The sequence below is a fragment of the Prenolepis imparis genome, unplaced genomic scaffold, assembly GCF_030444845.1.
Source record: "Prenolepis imparis isolate NDT839.2.m4 unplaced genomic scaffold, iyPreImpa1.0 SCAF_8, whole genome shotgun sequence".
Taxonomy (NCBI): Eukaryota; Metazoa; Arthropoda; class Insecta; order Hymenoptera; family Formicidae; genus Prenolepis; species Prenolepis imparis.
Genome location: NW_028141166.1, coordinates 1,720,398 through 1,747,636, shown reverse-complemented (window position 1 = coordinate 1,747,636; position 27,239 = coordinate 1,720,398). Strand labels below are relative to the sequence as shown.

At 47.8% G+C, this 27,239-nt stretch overlaps 3 protein-coding genes across 3 annotated transcripts; all 3 read left to right on the top strand.

The window, feature by feature from the left end:
• The first annotated feature begins 59 nt into the window (after positions 1-59).
• On the top strand, positions 60-1,483 carry LOC145939258 (uncharacterized). Its single transcript, XM_083043500.1, has 2 exons — positions 60-280; positions 346-1,483. The coding sequence occupies exons 1-2, from the start codon at positions 60-62 to the stop codon at positions 1,481-1,483; spliced, it is 1,359 nt and encodes a 452-aa protein (XP_082899626.1).
• Positions 1,484-15,177: 13,694 nt separating this feature from the next.
• On the top strand, positions 15,178-18,504 carry LOC145939257 (uncharacterized). Its single transcript, XM_083043498.1, has one exon. The coding sequence runs from the start codon at positions 15,178-15,180 to the stop codon at positions 18,502-18,504; it is 3,327 nt and encodes a 1,108-aa protein (XP_082899624.1).
• A 495-nt stretch (positions 18,505-18,999) lies between these two features.
• On the top strand, positions 19,000-20,079 carry LOC145939256 (uncharacterized). The gene has a single exon (XM_083043497.1). The coding sequence runs from the start codon at positions 19,000-19,002 to the stop codon at positions 20,077-20,079; it is 1,080 nt and encodes a 359-aa protein (XP_082899623.1).
• The last annotated feature ends 7,160 nt before the right edge of the window (positions 20,080-27,239 follow it).

Sequence of the window (27,239 nt, the reverse complement as noted above, 5' to 3'; positions counted from 1 at the left end):
TCGACTTATTACCAGCGAAACATTGGAATCACGTGAAGGGGATCGAAAACCCTGCCGACATGATATCACGAGGAGCAACATTGAATCAACTCAGAGGCTCAGAGTTATGGTGGACGGGCCCTCAGTGGTTGAAGGAAGAATTCTCATTAACTTCCGAAGGGCATAAAGATTTCGAATCCGAAATCAACTACTCGGAAGTGCAAGTAGAAGAGCGAAGAAACTCGCGGACCTGCGCGCTAGCTGGCAGCGAGAATTCCATACTTCAAGAATTGATCAACAGGTACTCTTCGCTAACGCGAATCGAACGAATATTGGCCCATTGTCTGCGCTGTCTAATCTCCGAAGAGCCCCGGACGAGCGTGATCGATCAAGATTGACTGTCGTTGAAATTCGAGAGGCTCATATTAGTCTCATCCGCCACGCACAAGCCACCGAATTTGCGGACGACATCGCCGAGCTAAGGGGCAAGGGCGTATTGAGGACGACCAGCAGAATCTTACAGTTGCATCCATTCCTAGACGAACAAGGAATTCTCAGGGTGGGCGGTCGACTCCAGAATTTATCGTGGACATTTGAGCGTAAACATCCGATAATCTTACCAGCTGGAAATCGACTATCAAAATTACTATTTGAAAGGGAGCATCTTCGGTTGTTACACCCAAGTCAGCAGCTTTTGCTCTCGTCTATAAGAGAACGATATTGGCCTCTCAAGGGTCGCAACTTGGCCAGACAAATTTGCCATGAGTGCGTCCGCTGCGTGAGAAGCCGTCCCAGAGGATTGTCTCAAATAATGGGCCCCCTGCCGAGTGATCGCGTGCGCCCCAGCCGCCCGTTCGCAGCTACCGGAGTCGACTTCGCCGGCCCTATTACTACTCTCGTTAACAAGGGACGAGGCCGTAAAACCAACAAATCGTACATCGCCTTGTTTGTTTGTCTCGCCACGAGGGCCATCCATCTGGAAGCCACTAGTGAACTCTCCTCTGCGGCTTTCCTCGCAACGTTCCGTCGCTTCATAGGAAGAAGAGCACGTCCTAGTACTATGTACAGCGACAACGCCACAAACTTCGTTGGAGCGAACCGAGAGCTACAAAAAATGCATCAATTCGCCAAGGCTCAAGCAAATGGCAGCATGGGAAGAACGCTTGTCGATGAGGGCATTGAGTGGAAGTTCATACCCCCTTTTTGTCCGCATATGGGCGGACTCTGGGAAGCAGGGGTGAAGTCCTGCAAATATCATCTGAGGCGATTGATGGGGAATGCATTAGTCACCTTCGAAGAGCTGTCAACAATTTTAGTGCAAATCGAAGCTTGCCTAAATTCGAGGCCTCTCGTTCCCTTATCTACCGATCCTAACGATATGCAGGCGCTCACGCCAGACCATTTTCTCGTGGGAGAATCCATGACAAGTCTTCCGGACCCCGACGTAACCGGTATGCAGCTCAACCGCTTGGACCGTTGGCGGTTGGTACAGAGAATTGCGTAAGATTTCTGGAAACGGTGGGCGGACGAATACGTCTCATCCTTGCAAGGTCGAACCAAATGGAAAAAAAACAAGCTAATCTCCAAATTGGAGACTTAGTGGTAGTGCGCGACGAACACCTTCCACCCCTAAAATGGAAGCTAGGTCGCGTGGTGGAGTTCGCGTGGTATCGTCACCGGCGACGGTAATCTAGTCCGCGTGGTGTCGATAAAAACGGAGAGCGGTCGATCTAAGCGAGCGATCATTAAACTTTGCAAATTGCCGGTGTCTGCAAACTGCGAGGATATAAATTAGCGGGCCTAATTTGGTGGGCGGTATGTTCGGAACGGTATCGTGATCACGTGATATCGGCGCGACCGCGCGGTGGCGCTAGGATAGAAGGACGAAGAGAAGAAGGAAAATGTATTCTTTGCGATCTGTCTGTCAGTAAGACTCAATGTACGCGGTTAAACAATTTGATTTATTAAAGATTAAATTATAGCAATCAATTTCAATATTCTGTACCCAACAATATATATTGATATTACAAATACATAAAGTTAAAAGCGATACATAAAGTATGTTATTAAAATTACTGAATTAAATATGATATCGGTTAGCAACTACGTTAACACGTTTCTTATTTCAACGAAGAAAGATTTTGCGAATTAAATGTACGATTAATCGGTCGTTGTGTTCACAATTTTCGGTAAATAGAGTAAGAAATTGATTAAGATCGTAACCGACAGACATGTAATATAGAAATACACAGCTATATTGTCCGCAAGTTTGTGAGAAAAATCCTTGTAGTTGTCGGGTATTCCATCGATGGATGATGGAGTTTCGTCGAAGACGAAGGAGAAATCCGGGCTCCAGAGGCGGTATTCCGTAGCTGTCGAAGTAGGTGCCTGTTCCGTGTTCATCGAAGAAAAAGGCGACCCAATGTTCTCCAGGTCGTTTATGATCGTCTGTATTAGCAACGATAGCCGTCGACCTCGTCCACACCCTCGGAACTCTGTCGGCGGGATAGACACCCACATGCTTGGCATCGAAATGGCGCAATGCTCGTAGAATTTCGCAAGAGTTCATTTTTTCAACACAAAGACGAACGCGTCGATCCTGGTATTATTTGAATAACTTCGGTTTTTATTTCTCCACAAATCTTTCTTCTTTTTCTTCTTCTTTTTTAATTGTCTGCTCGACGCTTGACAAATTTTTTGTCTCTATTATATTATCCGTTTGAGTTTGAATATTACGAATTAGAACGGGATTGACATTTATGTTGCTAGCAGCGTAATCCTTGTCGCAGTCAGTTTTCACGCTTTCGTAGCCATCATCATCGTCGTCGTCGTCGTCGTCACTCAATTGATAATTTTCGGGAGAACTACAAGTAGTGGGCTGACTAACGCTGAGAGTATCGCTGCTGCCGGTATTATTTCGATCGAGTAGCCAGCGTTTCAATTTGTAAGCGTTATGTAAGGCGTAATAAAATATCTGTCGAAATCCGTGATGAGCGCAATATTGTCCACACTCTTCCTCCAACAATAGATTTTTGAATGCTGGAGAGATACCTTCCAAATTATATATCTCTCTGGAAAGTAGATTTCGCAAGTAATGTGCTTTTTCACTGCCTCTAACGTAAATGTGACGCGTGTGCCTTATAATTTCACGTAAATGCCGCGTAAAATATTTTGGATTAGCCTCGCCATCAAACCATTCGATCCCATGATAATTTCGTGCGAGCCAGCAGTTTTGTCGTCTTACTTTTTCGGGTAATTCAGCGAACGTATAGGGCGGTATCATAATCCAATGGTCAACGATCGGTGCGTCAATCGCGACAACCGCGACATCCTTAGGAAGAAACTTCTCGCTCGCATCGCGGAAGCCTTGAATGTCAATGACTATATCCATATTGCGAAGAAAAACTTATACGCTTTCGTTGGCGAGGTTTAAGTTTTTCACGAACCGTCGACGAACGCGTCTCGAAGGAAACTGATATTTCTTTTTGTTACATTATAAGTTTTTCTTCTCGTGAAACGCGTCGGCGAGTGGAAGTGGAAGAGAGCGGGGATAAGAAAAATACAAAAAATTTTTAATCGTACGTTGCGACGAGACATGTAAATGCCGCGATAAAAAATTTAACCGGAAAAATCGACGATGACTTGACGAGACGAGTCTATTTCTATTACATTATCAAATTCGCCGTAAACAATACAGTTAATTGTCTCGGTGAGCGCTTTTTCGAATCGTACCTCTAATCGTAAACTGCCGTGTCTCACAAGATTCCAATGCCCGGCGCAATTAGCGGACAAATCGGGTGTGAGATCAAAAGCGAAAAGCGTGTATCCCTTGGAATAATCGTCTCTACTTATGGAATTTTCCTCGTTTAAGAAATGGATGCCCGTTTCCGAGAAGAGCGTTTGATAAGCATCGACGTAAAGCGGTTCTTCCGGCGAGAAAACCGGTTGTAATGGCCTACTAGGAATTTGCGTGCCGTCGACGTACAGAGAGAAAAAACTTATGCCGTAATTTTTAAAATTAAACGGATTTAATTTTCTATCTCCGTTAAATGCTTTATTATTAACAAATCCGACTATTATTCGTTTCGGTAGTTGTCCGAGTATTACGTTATGTAATGATTCGCCCACAACACCGCTGTGAATCGTGAATGTTTTAACCTCGACTCTCGTAAGCGGATATTTAGCTGTAACTTTACTCAGCATTCGAGCATACGCGAGTAACACTCCGGCGCTTATTTTCGCCCTTCTCACTATCCAGCTGGCATCGAGAATATGTATTTTTGACGCGCTGTTGCTTTCCATGAGGCAAAATGAATCTTTCGAGCGGACGAGTCTCAGTCGTACTTCCACTCCGTTAATTAAGAATTTGTCTTGATTGAAAACGTCGCAATGGAGATGTCCTATAAGCTCGCCCGTTGCGAATGTAATGGGCGCGTCTCGCTAGAGCGGTATTGCCTTTCGATTCCAGCGTTTTGTCCATGCGACCCGGTGTATCCGCGTCCCATAGACATGACGTTAGATGGGAAGTTTTTGCGGGTGAAGAATAATTTAACAATGCCTCGATGTACGCGCGGTACGCGTAAGCGTTGTTTGGAGGCGACACGAGCTTTTGATTGAAATACACGTCGACCTGATTGAAGATGGAATGAAGGAAATGATTTACGGGACCTACGGCGGTATCTGCTGTTGTGCCGCTTGTTCCTGGAGCTCGAGCCGCTGATTCGTCGCCTGATTTCGCGCGTACGCGAAGACTCAGCAGAGTATGCGTGAGATCTAGATATTCTTCTCCGTGACCGGGGACGACGAATTCTATCGGTGAATCGTCCGAGAGAGAGGTCACGGGCTTGTAATGAATCCATTGTGAACTCTCGATACTAGTTTGTGTGGGCGGCAGGGAAAAGAGATCGAGTTCAATCTTTAAACACTCGCTCGAATGTGTGTGAAGAAAAGACATACTTATTCTCCGACAATTGTTTCGTCATCGCTGTCCTCGTCGCGGTTAAATGCGTGTAAATTAAAATAGATTAAGAAAATATATCGTATACGATACGCTTCTTGCCGATTTCACGTCGTGGACGTCTTAAGTCTTTTTACCGTCGTACGGGCTTTCTTCCTCTTATTCTTCGATGATTTTGTATTCGTCTTCTTTTTCGTCTTGCTTTTCGATAAACTTTTTTTACTCGAGTGACGGCGTTTAACGATGCGCGTGTCAAGCCCAACAAGGGGAAAATGAGCTACGTGCATTTTCGCATCCGATTTATATCCCGAACCTTTCATGAGGCTAGTTATTTTTTCTTTAGCTTGTCTTTTAAGATTGTTACGCGATTCTTTAAAGCGATGTTTGGCCGCTACCTTAAACGGAGTATTGTTTTCTACATCATCGATTATATTAACGCCCGTGCGTAAAGCTTCTTTACCCACAGCCCGCGCAGCAGTAAAAAAGGCAGCACGCGCCTGAATAATCCTCCGAGAAAACTCCCGATACCGTGCCCTCGTTGATAGGGCGATCCGACGAAAACTCGTGGAATTCCACCACCGCGAGCTCCTCCGTTCTGTAATTCGTCGTAATACGTCGAGTAATAATCCATCAACAGAGAACAAACGAACAAATTTTTTTTTCTTTTCTTTTCTCTTTCTCGTTTTCTCTGTCATAGACACCGAGTATTCTTACGATATCTATTCGATACGTCTAAAGTGCAATGTCACCGTCAGCGTCCCGAATTCGCATGGTATACTTTGACCCAGCTGATCTCTTATATCTATTTCGATCGTACGGAAACACGTTTGACGCAGCGTGATGTATTGAGCGGGCGAGAAATGTCTTATCTGAGTTGACGCGAACGCGTAATCATTTCGCGAGTCAAGCGCGACTATTCGAAGAAGGGGAGATTGTACATCGCCGGTAATGTAAGGTTCGCAAATGTCGCAATAGACAAAGAGTTTGTCGGGAATACCTCGCAACAAACTACCCGGCTCGTCGGCTATTATCATACGAAAGTGCGTGAGTTCGTAAAATAGCAGAGAATGCATCTCTTCATCATAGACCCACGAAGGTAAAACGTCGGGTATAACGGAACTACTTTCGATTTTAACTAGCTTTTCGTTGTTATTGTACATTTCGATACCGATTTCATTATAAAACCACGCGGGTAACGGAGATGGTACAGTGGGTTCGCTATCGAGTTGAACAAGATCTCTGCGCTTGATGTGTATATCAAAGCCGAGTATGCGGCGAAGTTTGTCGGAAAAATTTACATAATGCGTCATACTACATTTATTTTCTTCGCAGGCAAGTTTCATGAAAACTTTACCACCCATGAAGACGTTGAAATGCCAAACGATATGCGAATCGACAGATTTAGCGGCGTAATTCACACTTGATAATATCGCGCATACTTAAGTAAATACCCGCGGGTACCTGAGATTTCATAGACTTAATTGCCTTATCGCGCTCGTTAATATCGATGAATCTGATTAAACCTTTATTATTTCGTATATGTAAAAAACTACACGGAAACTGAATCTCCGTGAGCGCTACTTCCCAACGTCCGTGTAATTCTATACGCTGGGGTAATTCAGTGGTGAAACATGTGGTTGTATTTTCCGGAAAGTAACGCATGCTACTGTTGCTCGGGAGAATCATGTAAAATTCTTCTTCCCTCATTGTTCGAGAACGCGCGTCGTGAAGATAGGATGCGCTGGATAGATAAGTCACCGTTTTTTGTATATAAAGACTTTTAATTAATTGACATACACTAATTAACAAAAGTGAACACGCACAATATTAATACAAAACTTGAATACTTTTCAGAGCGATAAATCAAAGAGAAAACGTAATAATGGTAAGCGGAGGTCGTCAACGAATTTGCGGTTTTAATAATAAGCGGAGGTTTTAATAAAAAGCGATTTAATAATATGCGATATGCGGTTTGACTGCGATATACTGAGATAAGGCCCTTAGAATTTTGTCGGCGCTCCCTTTATTGTCTCGGTGCAGGAGCCCATCACGTCACCACGCGCCAATCAATTTTCAACAAATTTAAAGTTGAGGTGACGCAAGGGCGTCTGGCGCCATTGGCTGCCGCGCAATCCGTGCTGAGTAAGCACGGGCCTGACATGCGCGAGGCAATCGATTGTTCCATCGATTGGCCCTCGGAAATCACGTGATCGTTTTGCGCATGTATTTCGCGACGTTGGTAGTTGTAACTCAGTGCGGTAACCGTTGCGTATTTGTTATTTATTATTGACGCTTTAATTGCCTCGATGATTTATGACATAGTTATTCCTAGCTAGGTGAACTTTTTTCTGCTATTTATTCGACCGCGAAATATTATCACAACAGCCGAAATAAATTAAAGCGGATATATTATTGCAATTTCGAACATCCCGCCCGCCTTGTTACGTCGTGACAAAATAATTTGCTAATGATCGCTGGTCGCAGAGCGCGCTTCATTGGTCGGTGATTGTAACGGTGCGGCTGCGCGTTACGACGCACGTGGTGATCGCGTGTCACGCGAGGTTCGATCAGCTGTGGTATGTGCGACACGTGTTTAGTGAATTTGAGATAGTGTAACCGGAAGTGTGTGTGAATCGAGTGTGTTGTGTAAAGTGTGAGAGGTGTGATTTTGTGTTGAATGAGTGGTGTGTTAAATGTCAGTGTTCGCTACGTCTGCTTCAACGCCGGGAAGCAGAACGATTTTCACGAGCGGCCGCACGAGCTCGGAGGCAGCGGTCCGGACGGTGACCACACGCACGACGCCGTCGGCTCCGTGATGCAACTTCGTGATCCGGGCGAGAGGCCATCGGCTTGGAGGAGAAATCTCGGAGCGTACTAGGCAGAGTGCTCCGATGCGGGGTGCCGTCTCGTCCTTCAACCACTTGGAGCGAGAGGTGAGTCCGTGTATATATTCTGTAGACCACCTTCCCCAGAAGTGGTCTCTCATCTGCTGTAAATGATGCCATCGTGACCTCGTGATTCCAGGTTTATCCTCCTGCAGCGGCTCAGGGATGGCGAGAAGAGGTGTCCCGATCAGGAAATGTCCAGGAGTGAGCGCTGAAACATCGTCTGGGTCGTCTGATAGTGCCTGTAACGGTCTAGAATTTAGACATGCCTCAATTTGAGTGAGAAGTGTTTTCAACTCCTCAAAGGTGAGGGTGGTTTCGCCTATCACCCTCCGCAAGTGGTACTTAGCGGATTTGACTGCGGCCTCCCATAATCCACCGAAGTGCGGCGCTGCCGGTGGGTTAAAGTGCCAGCGAATTCCTTCCTTGGCTGCTGCGCGTGCGATTCCGTGACCCTCTGACGACGCTGCAACGAAGAGCTCTCGCAAGGTGCGATCAGCTCCAACGAAGGTCGTGCCGCAGTCGCTGAAGATGTCGGTGCAGAGACCCCGGCGGGAGACAAATCGGCGGAGGGCGGCGATGAAGGCCTCAGACGAGTAGTCCGAGACGAGCTCCAGGTGAACAGCCTTCGACCAGAAGCAGATGAAGACTGCAATATAGCCCTTTTAGGCGCGGTGGCCACGACCCTTGCTGGTCCGGATGAGGATTGGTCCCGCCAGTAGTCCAGTCCAGTGCGAAGAAATGGCCGTGTTGGAGCGACCCGGCTGCGTGGCAGATCGCCCATCGGTGGTTGTGGTGTCGTCGCTCGCCACCTTGTGCAGGTGACACAGCGATGAAGTCGTTGCTTAACAGCTGAGCGTCCTCGTGGTACCCAGAAGCGCAATCGAAGCAGTCCAAGCGTCAGTTGCACTCCTCGTGCAAGGTCCGGCGGTGACAGGAATCGATCAGCAGTCGGGTCAGCCATGAAGCCGTTGGAGCAATCATCGGATGCTTCTCGTCCTGCGACAACAGCGAATTTTTTAGTCGTCCTCCCACTCTCAGCACGCCATGATCGTCGATAAATGGTGACAGTTTGGCCAGCGGGCTGCGCGCTGCAACAGTGCGGCCTGCAGTGACAGCGGCGACCTCATCTGAGAAGTGAAGTGATTGTACTTCTCGTAGCCAGTGTGATAGTGCCGCATCCAATTCGTCCGAGGTCAGTAGCAGTCCAGGTGTGACAGTTGGTTCTGCCGGGCGTAGCTAGCGACGACACCACGCTGTGACTCGTAACAGGCGGTGCAGCGACGAGAAGCGAAGAAGGAGCTCAGGTTCCATGACGGCCAAGCTCTTCGTCAGCAGGCTAGTGGCTCGTCTCTCAGGAAGGTCGTCCTCTCGGGTGTCCACCTCGGTGTTCGGCCATGCAGTCTCATCCTCCAGCAACCAGGTAGGTCCTGTCCACCATAACGTATGATTTTTTAGTTCCGTCGGATTAATGCCCCTTGATGCACAATCCGCAGGGTTATCTCGACCAGCCACGTGTCTCCATAGTGCATTTGGCAGCAGCGTCTGAATGTGAGACACCCGGTTGGCAACGAAGGTCTTCCACCGTGATGCGTGTCCTTGGATCCACTGGAGTGTGACCTTCGAGTCTGACCACAGATGAGTTGTTGCGTCTTTCAAGTCGAGTGTGTGCTGAACGTGCTGTGTCAACGTGGTGAGTAATGTGGCAGCGCAAAGCTCAAGTCTCGGCAAGGTCACTTGTTTGACAGGTGCCACCTTGCTTTTGGCCATTAACAATTGTACTGAAGTTCCGTCTTTTCCAGCGATGCGGAAGTACACGGCTGCGGCATACCCTCGTTCGGATGCGTCGGCGAAACCATGGAGTTGCAGCGATGAGTATTCAAGTCCAGTGCCGAGCCAGCGAGGTATTCTTAGGCGATCGAGATGATGGAGTTCACCCAGCAACTGCTGACGATGAGCGTCTGCTGGCGGCAGTGGGGCATCCCAGTCTAACCCCTGGAGCCATGTAGTCTGGATGAGGATCTTCGCGCGGATGACGATTGGAGCGAGCCAACCCAATGGATCGAAGAGACGTGCGGTTTCAGAGAGAACACGTCTCTTCGTGTACTCCGTGATAGCAGGTGGATGCAGCACGAAGGAGAATTGATCGCCTTGAGGATGCCACCGTAGTCCCAACGTTGAGTGGCCCTCTCCATCCCACGAGTGCTGTGACTGCTGCAGGCGATGATCGTGTGGAACGCCCGTCAGGATTCTTTCTTCGTTGGCTGCCCACTTTTTTAACGGGAATCCGCCCGCCATGCAGAGGTTGCGTAGCTCCGCTTGGAGGATGATCGCTTCGTTGATGGTGTTTGCTCCGGTGACCACATCGTCGACGTAGCAATCCCGTCGCAACGCTACAGCGCCGCGAGGAAAACGTTCTTCTTCGTCCTTGGCCAGTTGTTGAAGTGTCCGTATGGCGAGAAATGGAGCGCAACCGAGACCATAGGTCACCGTCCGCAGCTGGTACTCCTGCACTTCATCGTCAGGAGAATGCCGCCACAGGATCGTCTGGAAGCTGCAGTCATCTGGATGAGAATTTGTCGATACATCTTCTCTATGTCAGCGACGAAGGCGTAATGGTATTGACGCCATCGGAGCAGCACGTCGGCGAGTGTTGGAAGAAGATTTGCTCCAGTGAGGAGGTGCGTGTTCAGCGATTCCCCTGCTCGTGTGCGCTGAGACCCGTTGAAGACGACCCTCAACTTGGTGGTGATGCTGGATTCCTTGAAGACTCCATGATGAGGTAGGTAGCACTTGCTTTGATTGGCAGTTGACGCTAGGGATGGGCGATACACTTCAAAAGTATCGATACAAGGTATCGATACGTATCAAAAATTCAAGTATCGATACACTTAAAATATCTGGTCAAAAATATCGATACTCTCAGTATCGATATATTCCGGATGCCTGTAAAATTGTTTTACACGTAATCGTCAAGAATTGTAACAAAATTTTATATTTATTATAAATTTATTTTTAAAAATACAAAACATAATTTTTTTTTTAAATACAAAACACCCGTACATAAATGAAATTATAAATCTTTTAGCTTTTAGTACAATAATATATTTTTTTTACATTCTCCACTCTTCAAATGATAGAGAATTTAAAAAAAGTAGTTGCTGCAGATGTAAACTACTGAGTTTGTTTCTACAGTCAATCATAACATTGCCTGCTCTCGAAAAAAGACGTTCTGAAGGGACAGAGGTGGCCATAACAGTTAAATATCGCTTTGCAATCTTCGATAAATAGGATTGTGGATAATGATTCCAAAAAGTAATGGGATTTACTTTTATTTCTACAACCTCCTGATGCAGATAATAGCGTAGATCCTCGGGCATCTCATTTTGATCTTGAAGTTCAATTTTTTTAGATTTATTAATATTCACAACCGTTTCATGAAACGACCAAAAGTTATTAACATCACAATTTGATATTTCTGAAATCTCATCTTCCTTTGCGTCTGCATGTACATTACTTTCAAACATAGAATTTAATGTTCTTATCAGTTTCCTAAGCGCATTTGAATATGCCAGATGGTTTTCAAAATGAAGTTTTTTAAACCGAGGATCCAAAAGAGTAGCAGTAGCCAATATAGATATTTGCTCAATATTTTCAAATCTTTTAGAGAATTCTTCAAGCAAAAGTTTCTTAAGGCGTGTTCCTGATTCTGTAGTTGTTTTTAACATATTTAATTTATTTTTGATAGTTTTTATTACTGGAATAGTTTTGCTTCCAGTGAAATATTTCTCTTTTGATATAATTTGTGTAGCTTCATAAAAAGGTTCTAATAATTGAATAAATTCTTTGATAATCTTTAATTCAGCAGCAATTACATTTCTGGGCCACTGTCCATAAGTAAAAGAATCACTGATATTTTATCAGCTAATTCGACGAATCTTGTTAGCATCTCATACGAAGAATTCCAGCGTGTGTCTACACTCTGTATAAGTTTTAAATCTGATTCAAGCCTAAGCTTATCTGCAGCAACTACAGATTTTTTAAAGAATGTTACAATATTTTTTATTTTAATAATTAAAGGACTAACAATCTCATCATTCTCAATAATTTTCGAGGGAACTAGATTAAGTAAATGTGCAAAGCATGGTAAATGCCTGTCAACTCCAAATGAATCTATTATAGCCTTCTTGATATTAGCTGCGCTGTCTGAAACTACTGCTACGACGCTTTCTTTTCTTATATTCCATTGTGAAATAACATCTAACAATTTTTCTCTTAAGTAATCTGCTGTAAGTCTATCCATTAGTTCTTCCACGCCAATGGTAACACTCTTATGCTGTTCATTAACTAAATAATGGGCTGTTAAACCCAAAAAACTTTTTGTATTGCTAGATTCCGTCCATACATCAGTCGTTAAACATATATCGTGAACTTCACGAAGTTCTTCTTTTACAAGAGTCGACAAACTATCGTATCTTTCTTCTATTAATCTTGTGACAGTTCTTCGACTCGGAACTTTATATAAAGGTGCTACTTTACGCATTAATACTAGAAACCCTTCACTTTCTACCAGAGCAAACGGTAAATTGTTTTTAGCGATGAAAAATAAAATTCCATTAGTTATTTCGGTGGCTTTTACTCCTCCGTCTGTAAAAACAAATAAATTTTTTAATTTAGATATCAATAATAATTTTTATATTTAAAGGTAAGCTAAATAAAATGAAAAGACTTTAACAATATAGATAATTATTTTATGCTAACAAAATTATTAATAAAATTATTACTTGCTAGAAAATTTATAAGTAGAATCAAAAAAATTAATTCAAACTGTATATTCTTGATTCATTTATTTATTTAATAAACAAGTTTTTAAGTAGAAAATTTAATTACTTAATAACTTTACAATATTCTATTAATTATGTTTATATTTTAAAATTACCTTGAAAAGATTTCTGAGTAGTGAAAGCTACATCCAATTTCATTTGTTTATTTGAAATTGTTCTTATTTTTTCCAAATTAACCGTTGCTGTTGATAAATTGGATGAATCACTTAATCCTGATGGAGAAGGAGGCAGTTGATCATAATGGTTATTAGTATTCAATTCAGCTCTACAATCCATTTTTTTTAGATTTTTTTTAGATTTCTCCAGATTAGGTAATTTTATTTCAGGGTGATTGCGTTGCAAATGAAAATTCAGATTTGTGGTATTACCACATGTTTTTACTTCCACTCCGCAAAGTTTACATCTGGATGTAATATCACCCTTCACAAAATGTTTCCAAATGTCACTTGTTGGTGGCACTGAAAGGTGGAAAATGTGATCAATAATATAGCGGAAATAAGTTATGGAAAAAATAAGGATAGACTACATCATATACGTACTTTTTTGTGCATGCTTTGAGACTGACTACTGGAACTGGAACTGGGCGTTCGACGTTGAGGTTAGAAATATATTTATTAATCAACTGTAAAAATCAACAATAAAAATATTACAAAATATACATATATTGCTTTTAAATGAAATGTTAGGGCGAATTTTTAGCAGAAAAGCAGAAGCCAATCAAAACTCACATTAAGTTTACTGCTTAGTAAGTTTTTATTATCAGTGTGAGTTCGGATTGGTCTCTTTTCTGCTTTTCTGTCAAGATATGAATTCGCTCTTAGTCCCATTCTACAATACGATATATTATAGAACGGGCCTTACCTTTCAAGCACGTCTTCGTTTTTTTTCTAAAAGGTAGACATCAAACATCAAACGAATCCGGAACGAACACAAAGCACAACTAAATTCTGAAATTGGTTAGTATCGAAGCTCGATACTGATAGGTTATGTATCGATACACACAGATATCGGGACCATAAAATATTGATACAAAATATCGATATTTGACATCAAAAGTATCGATACATAAGTATATCGATATTGTATCGCCCATCCCTAGTTGACGCAGTGTTTGACATCGTCATGTGTTGCAGGTCTTCGTACTCCCGCATGAAGCTTCGGTAGAGGTCACCGAAGCGAGTATCCTGGACGTAACGTCGCTCCATAGCTGTTAGGAGGCGTTCAGCTGGCTTGCGGGTTTCCTGGAGTGTCGTCGGTGGTGAGGAGAAAGGCAACCTCACCACGTATCTCCCAGAGGTAGTGCGGGTGTGACTGCGCACAAAGAGCTCCTCACATCTTTGTTCATCGGGAGTGAGTGATGGAACAGCCTTGGGCTCCTGTTCCTGCTCCCAGAATCGCCGAACCAGGTTGGCGAGGTCGTAATCGGCGGTGCACCGGAATGTGCGGCGGTGATCTTCGGTTGACGCTGCATCGGAACCCCCGGAGAGAATCCAACCAAAGATGGTCCGCTGGGCGATCGGCATCTCTGGTCCGCCCTTGCGTACTCCTCGATGATGAAGGAGCAGACTTCTGCTCCCAAGAGTAGCTCCGCTGGATCGTCGTCCTGAAACCGTGGGTCGGCTAGCTGGAGTCCTCGGATGGGACCAGCGGTGGTCGGCCCTTGATGTGCGGCCTTGTTGTATCGAGAGACGCGGTAATACATACGCCACCACGGAGAACTCAGCGTTGGTCACGTCTGAAGTGACATTCAACGTGACCTTGCCGCGGATTGGTCCTTGTTGAGAAAAGAGAGAGAGAGAGAGAGAGAGAGAGAGAGAGAGAGAGAGAGAGAAAGAGAGAGAGAGAGAGAGAGAGAGAGAGAAAGAGTGAGAGAGGAAAATAAGTTGCGCGGCGCCGCCGGTGCGCCAATCGCCACCGCGCGCCGTAGCGCGCTTTCCCGCGCTCGAAATACCGTCGCTGTTAGAATCGTCGTTAAAACACAAACAAACGATGATAACAAACGGTTTTGTCCTCCGACTTTCGAGAGGGTTCCATATCGCCACGTAACGAAATCAAAAGTTCGTTGATTTCGTCTCGGAACCTTCTCGAAGGTCAGCGGGATAAAGCCGTTTGCCCGTCGAACAAACACTCTCTTGTCTTGAGGCCTTCTGTGCGGATCGATAACGAGCGTTCTCTCGAAGAAGTACTTTGTACCGCGCTTTTTCACGGGCAATACTCCTTTCTCGTTGTTGCACTTCTTGCAACTGCGCTCCGCGTCGGCGCGACCTTAGTTCGTCGCGCAAAACTTCTGTAAATTACATTCTGTAAATATAGTGCTGTTGAATTTTGTGTAAAATCAAGTCTTCGAGTTTTTTGTGTCGTCAGTCTGTGTGCATACCTGACTTTATCGTGCGCGCGCGTTACCGCTGTGACTACTCCTTAAAGATTCCGAACATCTTTTGGTCCTTCGAGCCGGATATTTTCGCGCTTCCGACGCAGCCAGCATTCGTGTACGTAGTCGTCAGCGGTGGGTATGGACAACGACGATATGGAGCAGATGGTCGATGACCAGCACGAGATCTACGGGCGTATATCGCGGACCCTCGACAACCTTCGGAAGATCGGGTCGGCCAAGTTGTCCGTAGACAGCGTTCACGCTGCTATACGCCTCCTGGACGAGAAGTGGAGCGCGTTCACCGAACAGCACAAGCAGCTTCGTACAGACTTTTGGAAGGAGCTGAAAAAACATGCGTATCAGACGGAGGATTTCTTCAGTCTCGTGGAGGTCGCGTATATACAGCAGCGCACCGACCTTGGCGAGATGGAGCGGAGACTTACCGCACCGACGGAGATAGTACCTGCCGAAAGGGTGCGAGACATTACATCGTCGCGCAAACCGCTGCCGCGGATGCAGCTTCCTCAGTTCTCCGGCAAGTTTGAAGACTGGCCGTCTTTCCGCGACCTCTTCCGATCAATGGTGATTGAGGAGCCCTCCTTGTCAAAGGTCGATCAGCTTCAATATCTAAAGACCAGTGTGAAAGGTGACGCCGAACATTTGATCAAGAACCTACCTACCACGGAGGACAATTTCGAGCGCGCCTGGGACATGCTGAGCTCCCACTTTGAAAACAAGCGGCTCTTGGTAAGATCATACCTTAATGCCTTCACGTCGCTGCAACGTATGAAGACGCCCTCAGCCGCTGGACTCCGCCGGATCTTCCACTGCGTCCTCACGACCGTCGGAGCTTTGGAGGGCATCGATAGGCCGATCACCAACTGCACCGACCTCTTCGTGCACCTGGTGGTGGGACTCCTGGACAGCGAGACCAGGCGCGAGTGGGAGAGCTCGCTCGGGAAGTCACCCGAGCCCCCCTCGTACGACACGCTCCGCGAGTTCTTGCAGGAGCAGCTGATGACGCAGGACGTCCTCCTAGCAGTCGAAGCAGAGGCGCCTAGCAAGCCGTCCAAGCCGGAAAGGTCTAGCCGCTCAGCTCGTGCCAACCATGTCGGAAGCAAGGGGCCAGACTCGAATCGCAGCTGCCCCCTGTGCAAGAAAGAACACTTTATCGCATACTGCGATACCTATAAGAGGAAGACGGCTCAGGAGAGACGAGAACTAGTGGGGACTCACCAGCGCTGCTGGAACTGCCTCGGACGACATCTTTTGAGTGCCTGCTCGTCGACTAAGGTGTGTAGCAAGTGCTCGGGTCGGCACCACACGACCTTGCACGAGTCGTTCGCCGTCGCCGCTTTGACAGCCAGTGAACCCAGTGCATCCGCGACAGTGAATGTGGCTGAACGTCCTCCCGCTGAGTGCGGACCGGTGTTGCTCGCGACCGCCCGCGTCCTAGTGGATGACCGCGCCAGAACCCGTCACGTAGTGCGCGCGCTAGTCGACACCGGGGCCGAGACGTCGCTGATCGCCGAGTCCTTGGCGCAGCGACTCCGCTTGCCGCGAACTCCGTCTTCGGTGGCCATCTTCGGGGTGGGTGGCGTCCAGTCGGGTGTCTCCCGCGGTCGAGTCGCGCTCTCCGTGGCCTCTCGCGACGGACAATTCGCGCTCGCCGTCTCAGCGCTCGTGTTGCCGCGTCTCGCCGTGTACAGCGGCCCGTCGGAAGGCAGGGCGCGTTCTTGGCCTCACCTCGACGGCCTCAACCTCGCGGATCCTGATTTTCGCCGCCAAGACCCCGTGGAACTGCTTCTCGGTGCCGACGTATATTTGGACCTAGCTTTACCGGACCTGCTCCGCGGATCACCGCTGGAGCCGGGTGCCCAGCTGACTCGCTTCGGCTGGATGTTGATCGGCTCCGTTGGGGTCGCCCACGCCGCGACTACCGTGTCGTCGGTGCAGTGCTCAGCCGTCGACGAACTCAGTGACTTAGTGCGCCGCTTCTGGGAAGCCGAAGAGCCTCCACGCGCCCCATTACCGCTGACCGCCGATGAAACTGAGTGCGAGGAACACTTCTCGCGTACGTACGATAGACTGGCCGATGGACGCTACCAGGTGCGCCTACCTGTGCGCCAAGAGCTGCCCGATCTGACCTCCACTCGCCGCGCCGCGTCACGTCTCCTGGAGGTCATGTCGCGTCGGTTCTCTCGCGACCATGATTTCGGTGACAAATATCGCGCCTTCATGAGCGACTACGCCGCGCTCGGACACATGTCGCCGGTCACCGATTCACCGTTGGCTCCCAGGACACCGCTCTGCTACCTGCCGCATCACGGTGTTCTACGAGGCTCCGGGTCCGAGGCCAAGATTCGCGTGGTCTTCAACGGGTCATCGCGCACCAGGGCCGGTGCGTCACTCAACGCCTCACTTCACGTTGGACCGAACCTGCTGCCGGCGCTGTCAGATGTCCTTACACGTTGGCGCCGCTTCCGCTACGTCTTCGCCGCCGATGTGGAGAAGATGTACCGGCAAATCGCGGTACATCCTGCGGACCGCGATCTTCAGCGTATCCTGTGGGGAGAAGAGCAGACATCAGAATATCGCCTCAACACCGTGACGTACGGGCTAGCTAGCGCGCCGTATCTCGCTATACGTGTGTTGCATCAACTCGCGGAGGACGAGAGGGAGAGGTTCCCGCTCGCGGCCGACGCGATCAGACAACACGTCTACATGGACGACGTACTTACCGGAGCGGACGACGTGGTGACAGGTCATCAATTAGCAGAGCAGATGTCAGCGCTTTGCATGGCGGGCGGCTTCCCTCTGCGAAAGTGGGCCGCAAACCATGAAGCGCTCCTGAAGGACGTTCCCCTCGAGCACCGTTTGCAGAACACCAACGGCGCTCAGATGCCGTCGATCGAGCATTCCGTCCTGGGGCTGCGCTGGAATCCGACGAGCGACGACTTTGCGCTCGCTATCCAACGGGCTCCACACATCACGCCCACGAAGAGGTCGATCCTTTCGCAAACAGCTCGTCTCTTCGACCCGCTGGGTTGGTTGGCTCCCATCATAATCCGAGCCAAACTTTTGGTGCAAACTGCGTGGATCCAGCACCTCGACTGGGACGCTCCGCTAGCCGAGAAGGAAGCCGCCGCATGGACCCAACTGGAGGAGGAACTGCCGCTGCTGGAAAGGGTCCGACAGCCGCGTTGGTTTGGCTGCAAAAACCACAGGAGCACGCTGCAGCTCCATGGGTTCGCAGACGCCTCGGAGCTCGCCTATGCCGCCGTCATCTACTTGCGGGCCGGCGACGACGTCCCTGTCAGCCTGGTCGCCGCTCGGACGAAGGTCGCGCCGCTGAAGCGAGTCTCGCTCCCCCGCTTGGAGCTCTGCGCCGCAGCCCTGCTAGCCAAACTGGCCGAGCACTATCGTAGCCTCCTGGATCTGCCACCTTCGGAAGTACACCTGTGATCAGACTCCACGGTCACGCTCAGCTGGGTGCGCGGCCATCCTGCAAGGTGGAGTACATACGTGGCAAACCGAGTCAGTGAGATTCAGAGGATCAACCCAGACGCCACCTGGCGCCACGTACCTGGTCGGGAGAATCCAGCCGACTGCGCTTCCCGGGGAATCTCGCCGAGTGAACTTCTGGATCATCCGCTGTGGTGGCATGGTCCGTGCTACCTCCGGGAGCCTCAAACGACCTGGCCGACGGATCTTAGGCTCATCGACGATGAGGACCAGCCGGAGCGACGTCTGCCTCGATGCCTCGCGGCCGCCCAGGAACATGAACCTGACGAGCTCTTGCGATTCTCGAGCCTTCGCCGCCTGCTTCGCGTGTCGGCGTGGCTATGGCGTTGGCGAAGACATCGGCTATGCGCCGCAAACCAAGAACCCGCACCAGCGCCCCTTGCTGCTGAAGAGCTGGAGGCGGCCCTCGCTCGCTGGATCCGAGTGGTCCAACGTATGGCTTTCCAGTCGGAGCTGGTGGACCTACGTGCAGGAAGACCGCTGCCAGGTCGCAGCCCACTTCGCAAATTGAACCCGATGATGGACGCTAAGGGCATTCTGCGGGTTGGAGGACGCCTGAAACACTCGCTCCTCGACGAGGACCAACGTCACCCTATGCTACTACCTTCGGAGTCTCACCTGACTTACCTGGTGCTAGATGCCTGTCACCGACGTACGCTGCACGGAGGGGTCCAAGCCACCTTGGCGAACGTCCGGCAGCGCTTTTGGATCCCGAGGGGCCGTCAGTTGGTGCGTCATCACATCCACCGATGTCCTCCATGCGTGCGATGGCGGGCGGCGACCATGCAGCCTATGATGGGGAACCTGCCGAGGGAGCGTGTCAGCCCGAGCTGGCCGTTCCAGTTCACCGGCGTGGACTTTGCTGGACCTGTCTGGCTTCGAACCTCGAGAGGCCGCGGGCACAAGGCCTACAAAGGCTTCCTCGTAGTATTCGTCTGTTTCAGCTCCCGCGCTGTGCACTTGGAGGTCGCCAGCGATTACTCCGCCGACGCCTTCCTGGCAGCATTCCGTAGGTTCGTGTCGCGCCGTGGACTGTGCACTATCGTGCACAGTGACTGCGGCACGAACTTCGTAGGCGCAGACAGGCAGCTACGGGAGCTCTTCAGGGCAGCCGGCCGCGAGGCTCTCACAATCATCGGGCGCCTCCCCGACGAGGGAATCCAGTGGTCCTTTAACCCACCTTCAGCACCCCACTTCGGCGGCCTTTGGGAAGCGGCCGTGAAAAGCGTGAAGCACCACCTGCGCCGGACAATCGGCGAATCGAAGCTCACCTTCGAGGAGCTCACTACGCTCCTTGCCGAGGTCGAAGCTTGCCTTAATTCAAGGCCGCTCCAGGCCTTGTCCGACGATCCCGAGGACCTCGGCGTCCTCACCCCGGGGCACTTCCTGGTGGGTGGCCCCCTGCTCGCCATCCCGGAGCCGTCATTGGTGGATGTGGGGCCCAACCGACTGAGCCGATGGCGTCTGCTGCAACAGATGCGCGACCACCTGTGGCAGCGTTGGGCCAGGGAGTAGCTCCGCTGGATCGTCGTCCTGAAACCGTGGGTCGGCTAGCTGGAGTCCTCGGATGGGACCAGCGGTGGTCGGCCCTTGATGTGCGGCCTTGTTGTATCGAGAGACGCGGTAATACATACGCCACCACGGAGAACTCAGCGTTGGTCACGTCTGAAGTGACATTCAACGTGACCTTGCCGCGGGTTGGTCCTTGTTGAGAAAAGAGAGAGAGAGAGAGAGAGAGAGAGAGAGAGAGAGAGAGAGAGAGAGAGTGAGAGAGGAAAATAAGTTGCGCGGCGCCGCCGGTGCGCCAATCGCCACCGCGCGCCGTAGCGCGCTTTCCCGCGCTCGAAATACCGTCGCTGTTAGAATCGTCGTTAAAACACAAACAAACGATGATAACAAACGGTTTTGTCCTCCGACTTTCGAGAGGGTTCCATATCGCCACGTAACGAAATCAAAAGTTCGTTGATTTCGTCTCGGAACCTTCTCGAAGGTCAGCGGGATAAAGCCGTTTGCCCGTCGAACAAACACTCTCTTGTCTTGAGGTCTTCTGTGCGGATCGATAACGAGCGTTCTCTCGAAGAAGTACTTTGTACCGCGCTTTTTCACGGGCAATACTCCTTTCTCGTTGTTGCACTTCTTGCAACTGCGCTCCGCGTCGGCGCGACCTTAGTTCGTCGCGCAAAACTTCTGTAAATTACATTCTGTAAATATAGTGCTGTTGAATTTTGTGTAAAATCAAGTCTTCGAGTTTTTTGTGTCGTCAGTCTGTGTGCATACCTGACTTTATCGTGCGCGCGCGTTACCGCTGTGACTACTCCTTAAAGATTCCGAACAGTCCTGGACGGGCTCCTCCGACGCCAAAGATGGACAGCCCCGTATACACTCGCAACCGTTGAGCCAAGGTCTCGGAGACGATGGACAGCTCGGAACCCTGGTCGATTAGGGCTCGTACCGCGTGAGGGGATCCATGCCGGTCGGCGATGATGACGCGTGCTGTTGCCAGGAGGATGGCCTTTCTATCCTCGCTCTGATGTGTAGTGGCCAATGTAGTGGCAAGTGTGGAAGCTGATGTGGCGGCAGACATGTGGACCTCGGGCGACGAGGATGCGGTGTGTGCTCCGTGCAGCATGGTGTGATGGCGTGCGTTGCAAGTGAGGCAGTTCTTTTTTGACTGACACCGTGCGAGGAAGTGGTTCCCCAGACAGTTAAAACAGCTTGTTCGTCTCAACGAACATCTTTCGCTCCGTAGCGGTTTTGGCCTTGAACTCGCGGCAGGCCATTAGTACGTGTTTCTCACGGCAAAGTGCACATTGTGGAGATGCCGGTCCGTGCTTCGCGACGTGTGACTTGGCGGCCCGTGGTGCATTTCCCGAGGTTTTGCTGACCCCTTTCGGTCGTGCGGCGTTGAGTGTCAAAATCCGTCGGCTGATGAAGTCGAGAAGTGTCTCGTGCGATGGTGGTTCGACGGATCCCGAAGTGGAAGACTCCCATTCTAAGCGAGTGGTTGCGTCGAATAGGTCAGTGACCAGGTAGTTGAAGAGGTCCATCCCGTGCGTGTCGATTGGGCGACCGATGCTCTCCTGTGCGTTGACGACGGTGGTAACGGCGTTGTGGATGCGGCTCAGCTCATCGGCGATATCTCTCTTCATCTTTGACACGTTGACGAACGTGGGAAAGTTGGAGCGGATAAGCTCTCTCTTGTTGTCGTAGTGTTTGCTCAAGATCGCCCAAGCGCGATCGTAATTATCACCGGTGACAGGTAATGATCTGATTAATTTTTCAGCCTGCGCTGTCACACTCGAGCGGAGGTGGTGGAAGCGCTCGATGTTTGAAATCGACGCATTGTTCCCGACGACGGAGAGGAAGAGATCTCGGAAGGATGGCCAATCAGCATAGGTGCCCGAGAACGGCGGCACCTTGATGCGCGGCAGCGAGGACTTCGATGCGACATCGTGAGTTGGACGCACGGGCGGCTCTCGGAATAGTTCGGCGTAGCCATCCAGCAGGCTCCGCTGCGCCACGTAGAGGTTCTCTGTATCCTCATGCAGCTCTGATTTGAAATAATCACTGTCAATAAATTTGTCTTTCAGGGCCGCGCGAATGCGGTCATGTTGAGCCTCAAATTTCGTCCACAACTGATCGACGATTCTGGTGCGTGTGGTGATGGCACTGGCGGTGATGTTGGCGTTGCCCAGTTTTCTCAGGTACTCCACCGAGCGTGAGATGCGGACTTGGATCTCGCGTTGAGAGTCAATCAACGTGGCCACATCCATCATTGTTGCTTGCACTCGGCTTTGGCGGACACTCACTGCACTCCACTCGAAAAGTCACGCTCACGAACTTGCGGGTGCCGGCGCGACGACGCTCTCCGGCTCGAAGGACCAAAAATATGTTCGAGAACGCGCGTCGTTAAGATAGGATGCGCTGGATAGAAAAGTCACCGTTTTTTGTATATAAAGACTTTTAATTAATTGACATACACTAATTAACAAAAGTGAACACGCACAATATTAATACAAAACTTGAATACTTTTCAGAGCGATAAATCAAAGAGAAAACGTAATAATGGTAAGCGGAGGTCGTCAACGAATTTGCGGTTTTAATAATAAGCGGAGATGCGATATGCGGTTTGACTGCGATATACTGAGATAAGGCCCTTAGAATTTTGTCGGCGCTCCCTTTATTGTCTCGGTGCAGGAGCCCGTCACGTCACCACGCGCCAATCAATTTTCAACAAATTTAAAGTTGTTGAGGTGACGCAAGGGCGTCTGGCGCCATTGGCTGCCGCGCAATCCGCGCTGAGTAAGCACGGGCCTGACATGCGCGAGGCAATCGATTGTTCCATCGATTGGCCCTCGGAAATCACGTGATCGTTTTGCGCATGTTTTTCGCGACGTTGGTAGTTGTAACTCAGTGCGGTAACCGTTGCGTATTTGTTATTTATTATTGACGGTTTAATTGCCTCGATGATTTATGACATAGTTATTCCTAGCTAGGTGAACTTTTTTCTGCTATTTATTCGACCGCGAAATATTATCACAACAGCCGAAATAAATTAAAGCGGATATATTATTGCAATTTCGAACACTCATTTTAACTCAAAGATCTTAAACTCAAAGCAGGTATCCAAGAGTCGAATTTGGAGGGATATCCTTGACAACTAACTAGTAATTGTTTATTGTGGCCACGTCCCCTGCTTTTTATTACCCGCTCGACGATAAATTCTTCCCCTTGCAAATCTTTATTGACCGGAGTTAATTCTTGTTCGTAAAAAATTCCGTCTATATCCTCACCCGCTAAATCGCTTAATTCATATACGCGTGGTTTTCTCCATTCGAGAACGCGGCGAATTCGAAATATTTCTTCGCTCCACTTTGCCTCGTATCCTTTCTCAAAGACTACTTTTGCCCTACTGACACGCACGTGATCGCCCTCGTTATATTTAACCTTTTGTTTATCGCCACGATTCTTTTTCTTCTCGTTGTCGTCCTTCCATCGGCGATTCATATTTTCACGCGCGATGCGTGCATTTTCCCGCGTAACGGCTGCGGGCTGCATTTTAATAGAGGTATGACGAGTATGGTTGTAAGCGCGAACGATATCCTGTAAAACATCGATGTAGCGTCGCGTATTTTTATGTGTAAAATAACGCCACATCCGTTCCTTGAGCGTCCTATTAAATCGCTCCACTACATCTGCTTTAACATCGGGATTACGGGCTACGCGAAAACGAATGTCTTTTTCTTTTAAGAATTTCTGTACAGGCTGCGCTATAAATTCTTTATCTTTATCCGTCTGCAGATAAACAGGTTGGCAGTCTTTGTTTTTCAAAAGTACACGCTGAAAGGCTTTTGTTACGCAGGTAGCTGTTTTGTCGCGTAAAGGTTCTACCCAAACGAATTTACTAAGGACATCTATAATTATCAACAAATAAGAATATCCGTCAGCTCTTAAGATTACGAAGATCAATCAAATCTGCTTCCCATAAATCGTCGATATTTGTCACGTTGTAATGTAAACGAGGAAATTTTCGTCGTACTGGTCGATGTAGCGTATACGCATCTTGCGATTTAAGCCATTCGACGACATCGTTGCGCGTAAAATTTGGTTTAGCAGCGCGAGATAAATTCTCCGTCGCGGAATAGCCTGCGTAATGCGAAGGAACGTAATACAATTTTTCGAGTTCCATTATTCGAGTTTACTCCAGCGAAATAAACCCTTCTTTTTCTTAGGCGAAGAATTCGGCACTAATGTTTTATTATCGTCGCTGTCGTCAGTGGCGGATAAAAACACCGTGTCTCCTTCGGTCTCGTTTAACTCCCGACCGTATGACTTTGAACGCGACAGTAAAGTTTTCGGAGTGGAGCTTCCACGCGGTAACGTTTTCTCAATACGCAGGGATCTACGTGCGGACGTAGCCAATAAATCGCGATTCCCTATAAGATTGGTGGGTGTACCTATGTCGCGCAGTAATTGCGCAAACTGAAATCTCCCGATTGCTTTTATCGTTTTTCTCTCGCGTATCGCGTCGTTTATAAGATCACTAATATTCGATCCCGCTACAACGACGCCGTCTATAGTCACGAGTCCATGTTTATCCCAACTAATTTTCGATGACGGGGTATTTAACAAATATTTCAATAAGGCGTTTGCTTTGGAACGATAAGTTTGCGGCACGCTGTTGAGTATTTCTTTGATTTTTTCCGCTGATTGTGCACGTTTCTTCCCGAAACTACTTTCGCTAACCGTATTATCACTGCTAATTGAAGTATTTCCATAAGATTGTATTTCCATAAGTTCGTCATCTAAGGGCATCTCGGTATCTTTATCCTGATCGTCTTCGCCCCCGTCATTGTCAACATTACTAGCGTCGTCGGCATTATTGCGCGTATCGTTGCGCGAATCATTGCGTAAGTGTCTTTTCGTTTCTCGAACAAAGTAAAGATAACGCTGAAGTACTTCTTTATACAATTTCCATCTTTCGCCTTCATCGAGGGGAGTCGCGAGGTTGAGAATACGCCACATTTCCGCGTCGAGTCGCGATAAAGGGGTTCCAGGAGTTCATACAGTGTTATTATTATTAGCATTTTCCTCATTCGATATCATTGTATTTTCTTTCTTCGGCGAGTTATCCAGCATTATTGTAGTCTTCGCTATTTCCGGTTGTTGTTGATAATGTTGCGTTTGTCGCATTCTTTCAAGATTTTCCGTAGAAATCAGTACCATTTTTTTGCTCTGTCCATTATTCCATATGGCGAACGAGATCGCTTCAAATCTTTTTATTACTTCTTTTCTAGTCACGGAAAAACCAAATATTTGCAGAGTTGTATTTTTTTTTTTTACTCGCCGATAATCCGGGATAATACAACGCTGAGCAAAGGAGCAATAAGATAGGGCAAAAAACCTCCGCGCTGAACCAACAGATTTCTCTTGGTTTTCCAATTGCCGCGTTTTGCAGCGACGCGTCGAAGAATATATTTATGCTTGACTAAACGTGTTTTTTCGTGATTATTGAGCGGCACGTTACCTTTAAGAGTATTATAAATACACTCTTGAATACACTTTATGAGATTATTGTCGGCGGTACGTAAGAACGACGCTCTTTGAGTTTTCTTCAGATAACATAGAGTTTTCAAAAGGCAGCCGTTTCTCTCACCGATGGAACATCTGGTGATTTTTATCGCGTCGTCGGATGAATTTTTTGACGTCGTCGACGTCTCTTTTTGCTGTCTTTTTCCGCGTGTTACTATTACGCTAAAGTTGCGCAACTGACAAGTCTCACATATAAATGCTGACCTTTTATACGTCCTCCGTTACTGCTCGACTAATCGATCTACGAGGAATGTAGACGTAATGCAACGTATCGCTGGGAAAAATGCACGTGCGAAATCGATATTCGTCTGGAGTCGATTGTTTCAGATCGAGCAATAAATACCCGTGAGGTCGCGAGGTAGCGTCGTAGTATGCTTCTTCCAAAAATTTCGGATCGTCGGGATTTACTTGACGCGCGAAATGACGAATTTGAGCACGATCGCGTGGATTTTTGAAAACTACTATATAATTAGCGTTGAGAGATATATCGCGTTGTCCGCGACCTTGGTGGAAGAGATTTTGCGAGATAAGTATAACGCTAAGATTCTTATGATGACTTCCTTTCGAGGGGCTATTCACTAATGAAATCAGGTGTACATCTGATTTGTAATCATGTGTAATCAACAGTGAAATCAATTCGTAATCACGTGTAATCTTGCAATATATTTTGAAATCATTTAAATTAAACTAAAAGCGTAATCAGTGTAATCAAAGAAAAATAAGTAAGAAATCGCGTGAAATCGTTGCGATTCGTTTGAAATCAGAACGAAATCACGAAATCAGTCTTGATAACATGCGCCCACGAGACGCTTATGCGTGTGCGCATAGGGACTTCGCGCACGTCGGGTGTCAGAGAGACTTTCGTTGTGTGTAATTCGACCGAATTCGACGTAAAATAGGATCAAGTTGTATCCATTGAGACATTTGTTCAGAATGACGAGAACTACAACATCCAAAAATTAGCCAAATCTACCGAAAGACCTTTTCCACCATTCTTATAGGAAAATTATTTTTCGGTGGATTTGGCAAATTTTTTTGTAGTTCTCGTCATTCTGAACAAATGTCTCAATGGATACAACTTGATCCTATGAACCGTTTCCGCGCTACAAATCCTGAAAGGTCCAGATTACTGTAACTTTCAAATCTTGTAACTCAAAAAGTACTTCATAAAAAAATATTTAATTATAGTGTTTTGGAAAGCTCTTGAGATAAGCTATAAGAATATGCAATAAAAAGGGAGTTCCATTTAAGAAATTGAAAGTGACTTTTACGTGACCTTCAAACGACTATTGAGGGTGTAACCAATGACACCATCTTATGTTCCCCTCAAAACCATACAATTTTTAAATTACAAATTCAGATACAATTTTTGTCTAAACCGTTTTTCTCTAAAATGCTTAGTTTTTGAAAGAAAAGGGGTGTACGGGTGGTCTCATTGTCAGACAATCTGTATATCCATAAATGGTCATTTTCTTACTTACTAACACGGTGATATTTAAAATATTAATTATAAACAAACGGAACATGAACGACGATTTTCCTTCTCAGAATTTTTTTTACGACCCAAAATACACAAAATATAA

Excerpts from the sequence above, each read along its gene's own strand:
- LOC145939258 (XM_083043500.1), top strand. The coding sequence starts at position 60 with ATGATATCACGAGGAGCAACATTGAATCAACTCAGAGGCTCAGAGTTA. Across the intron at positions 281-345 it reads CTTCAAGAATTGATCAACAG|AGCCCCGGACGAGCGTGATC; the intron begins GTACTCTTCGCT and ends TAATCTCCGAAG.
- LOC145939257 (XM_083043498.1), top strand. The coding sequence starts at position 15,178 with ATGGACAACGACGATATGGAGCAGATGGTCGATGACCAGCACGAGATC.
- LOC145939256 (XM_083043497.1), top strand. The coding sequence starts at position 19,000 with ATGGCTTTCCAGTCGGAGCTGGTGGACCTACGTGCAGGAAGACCGCTG.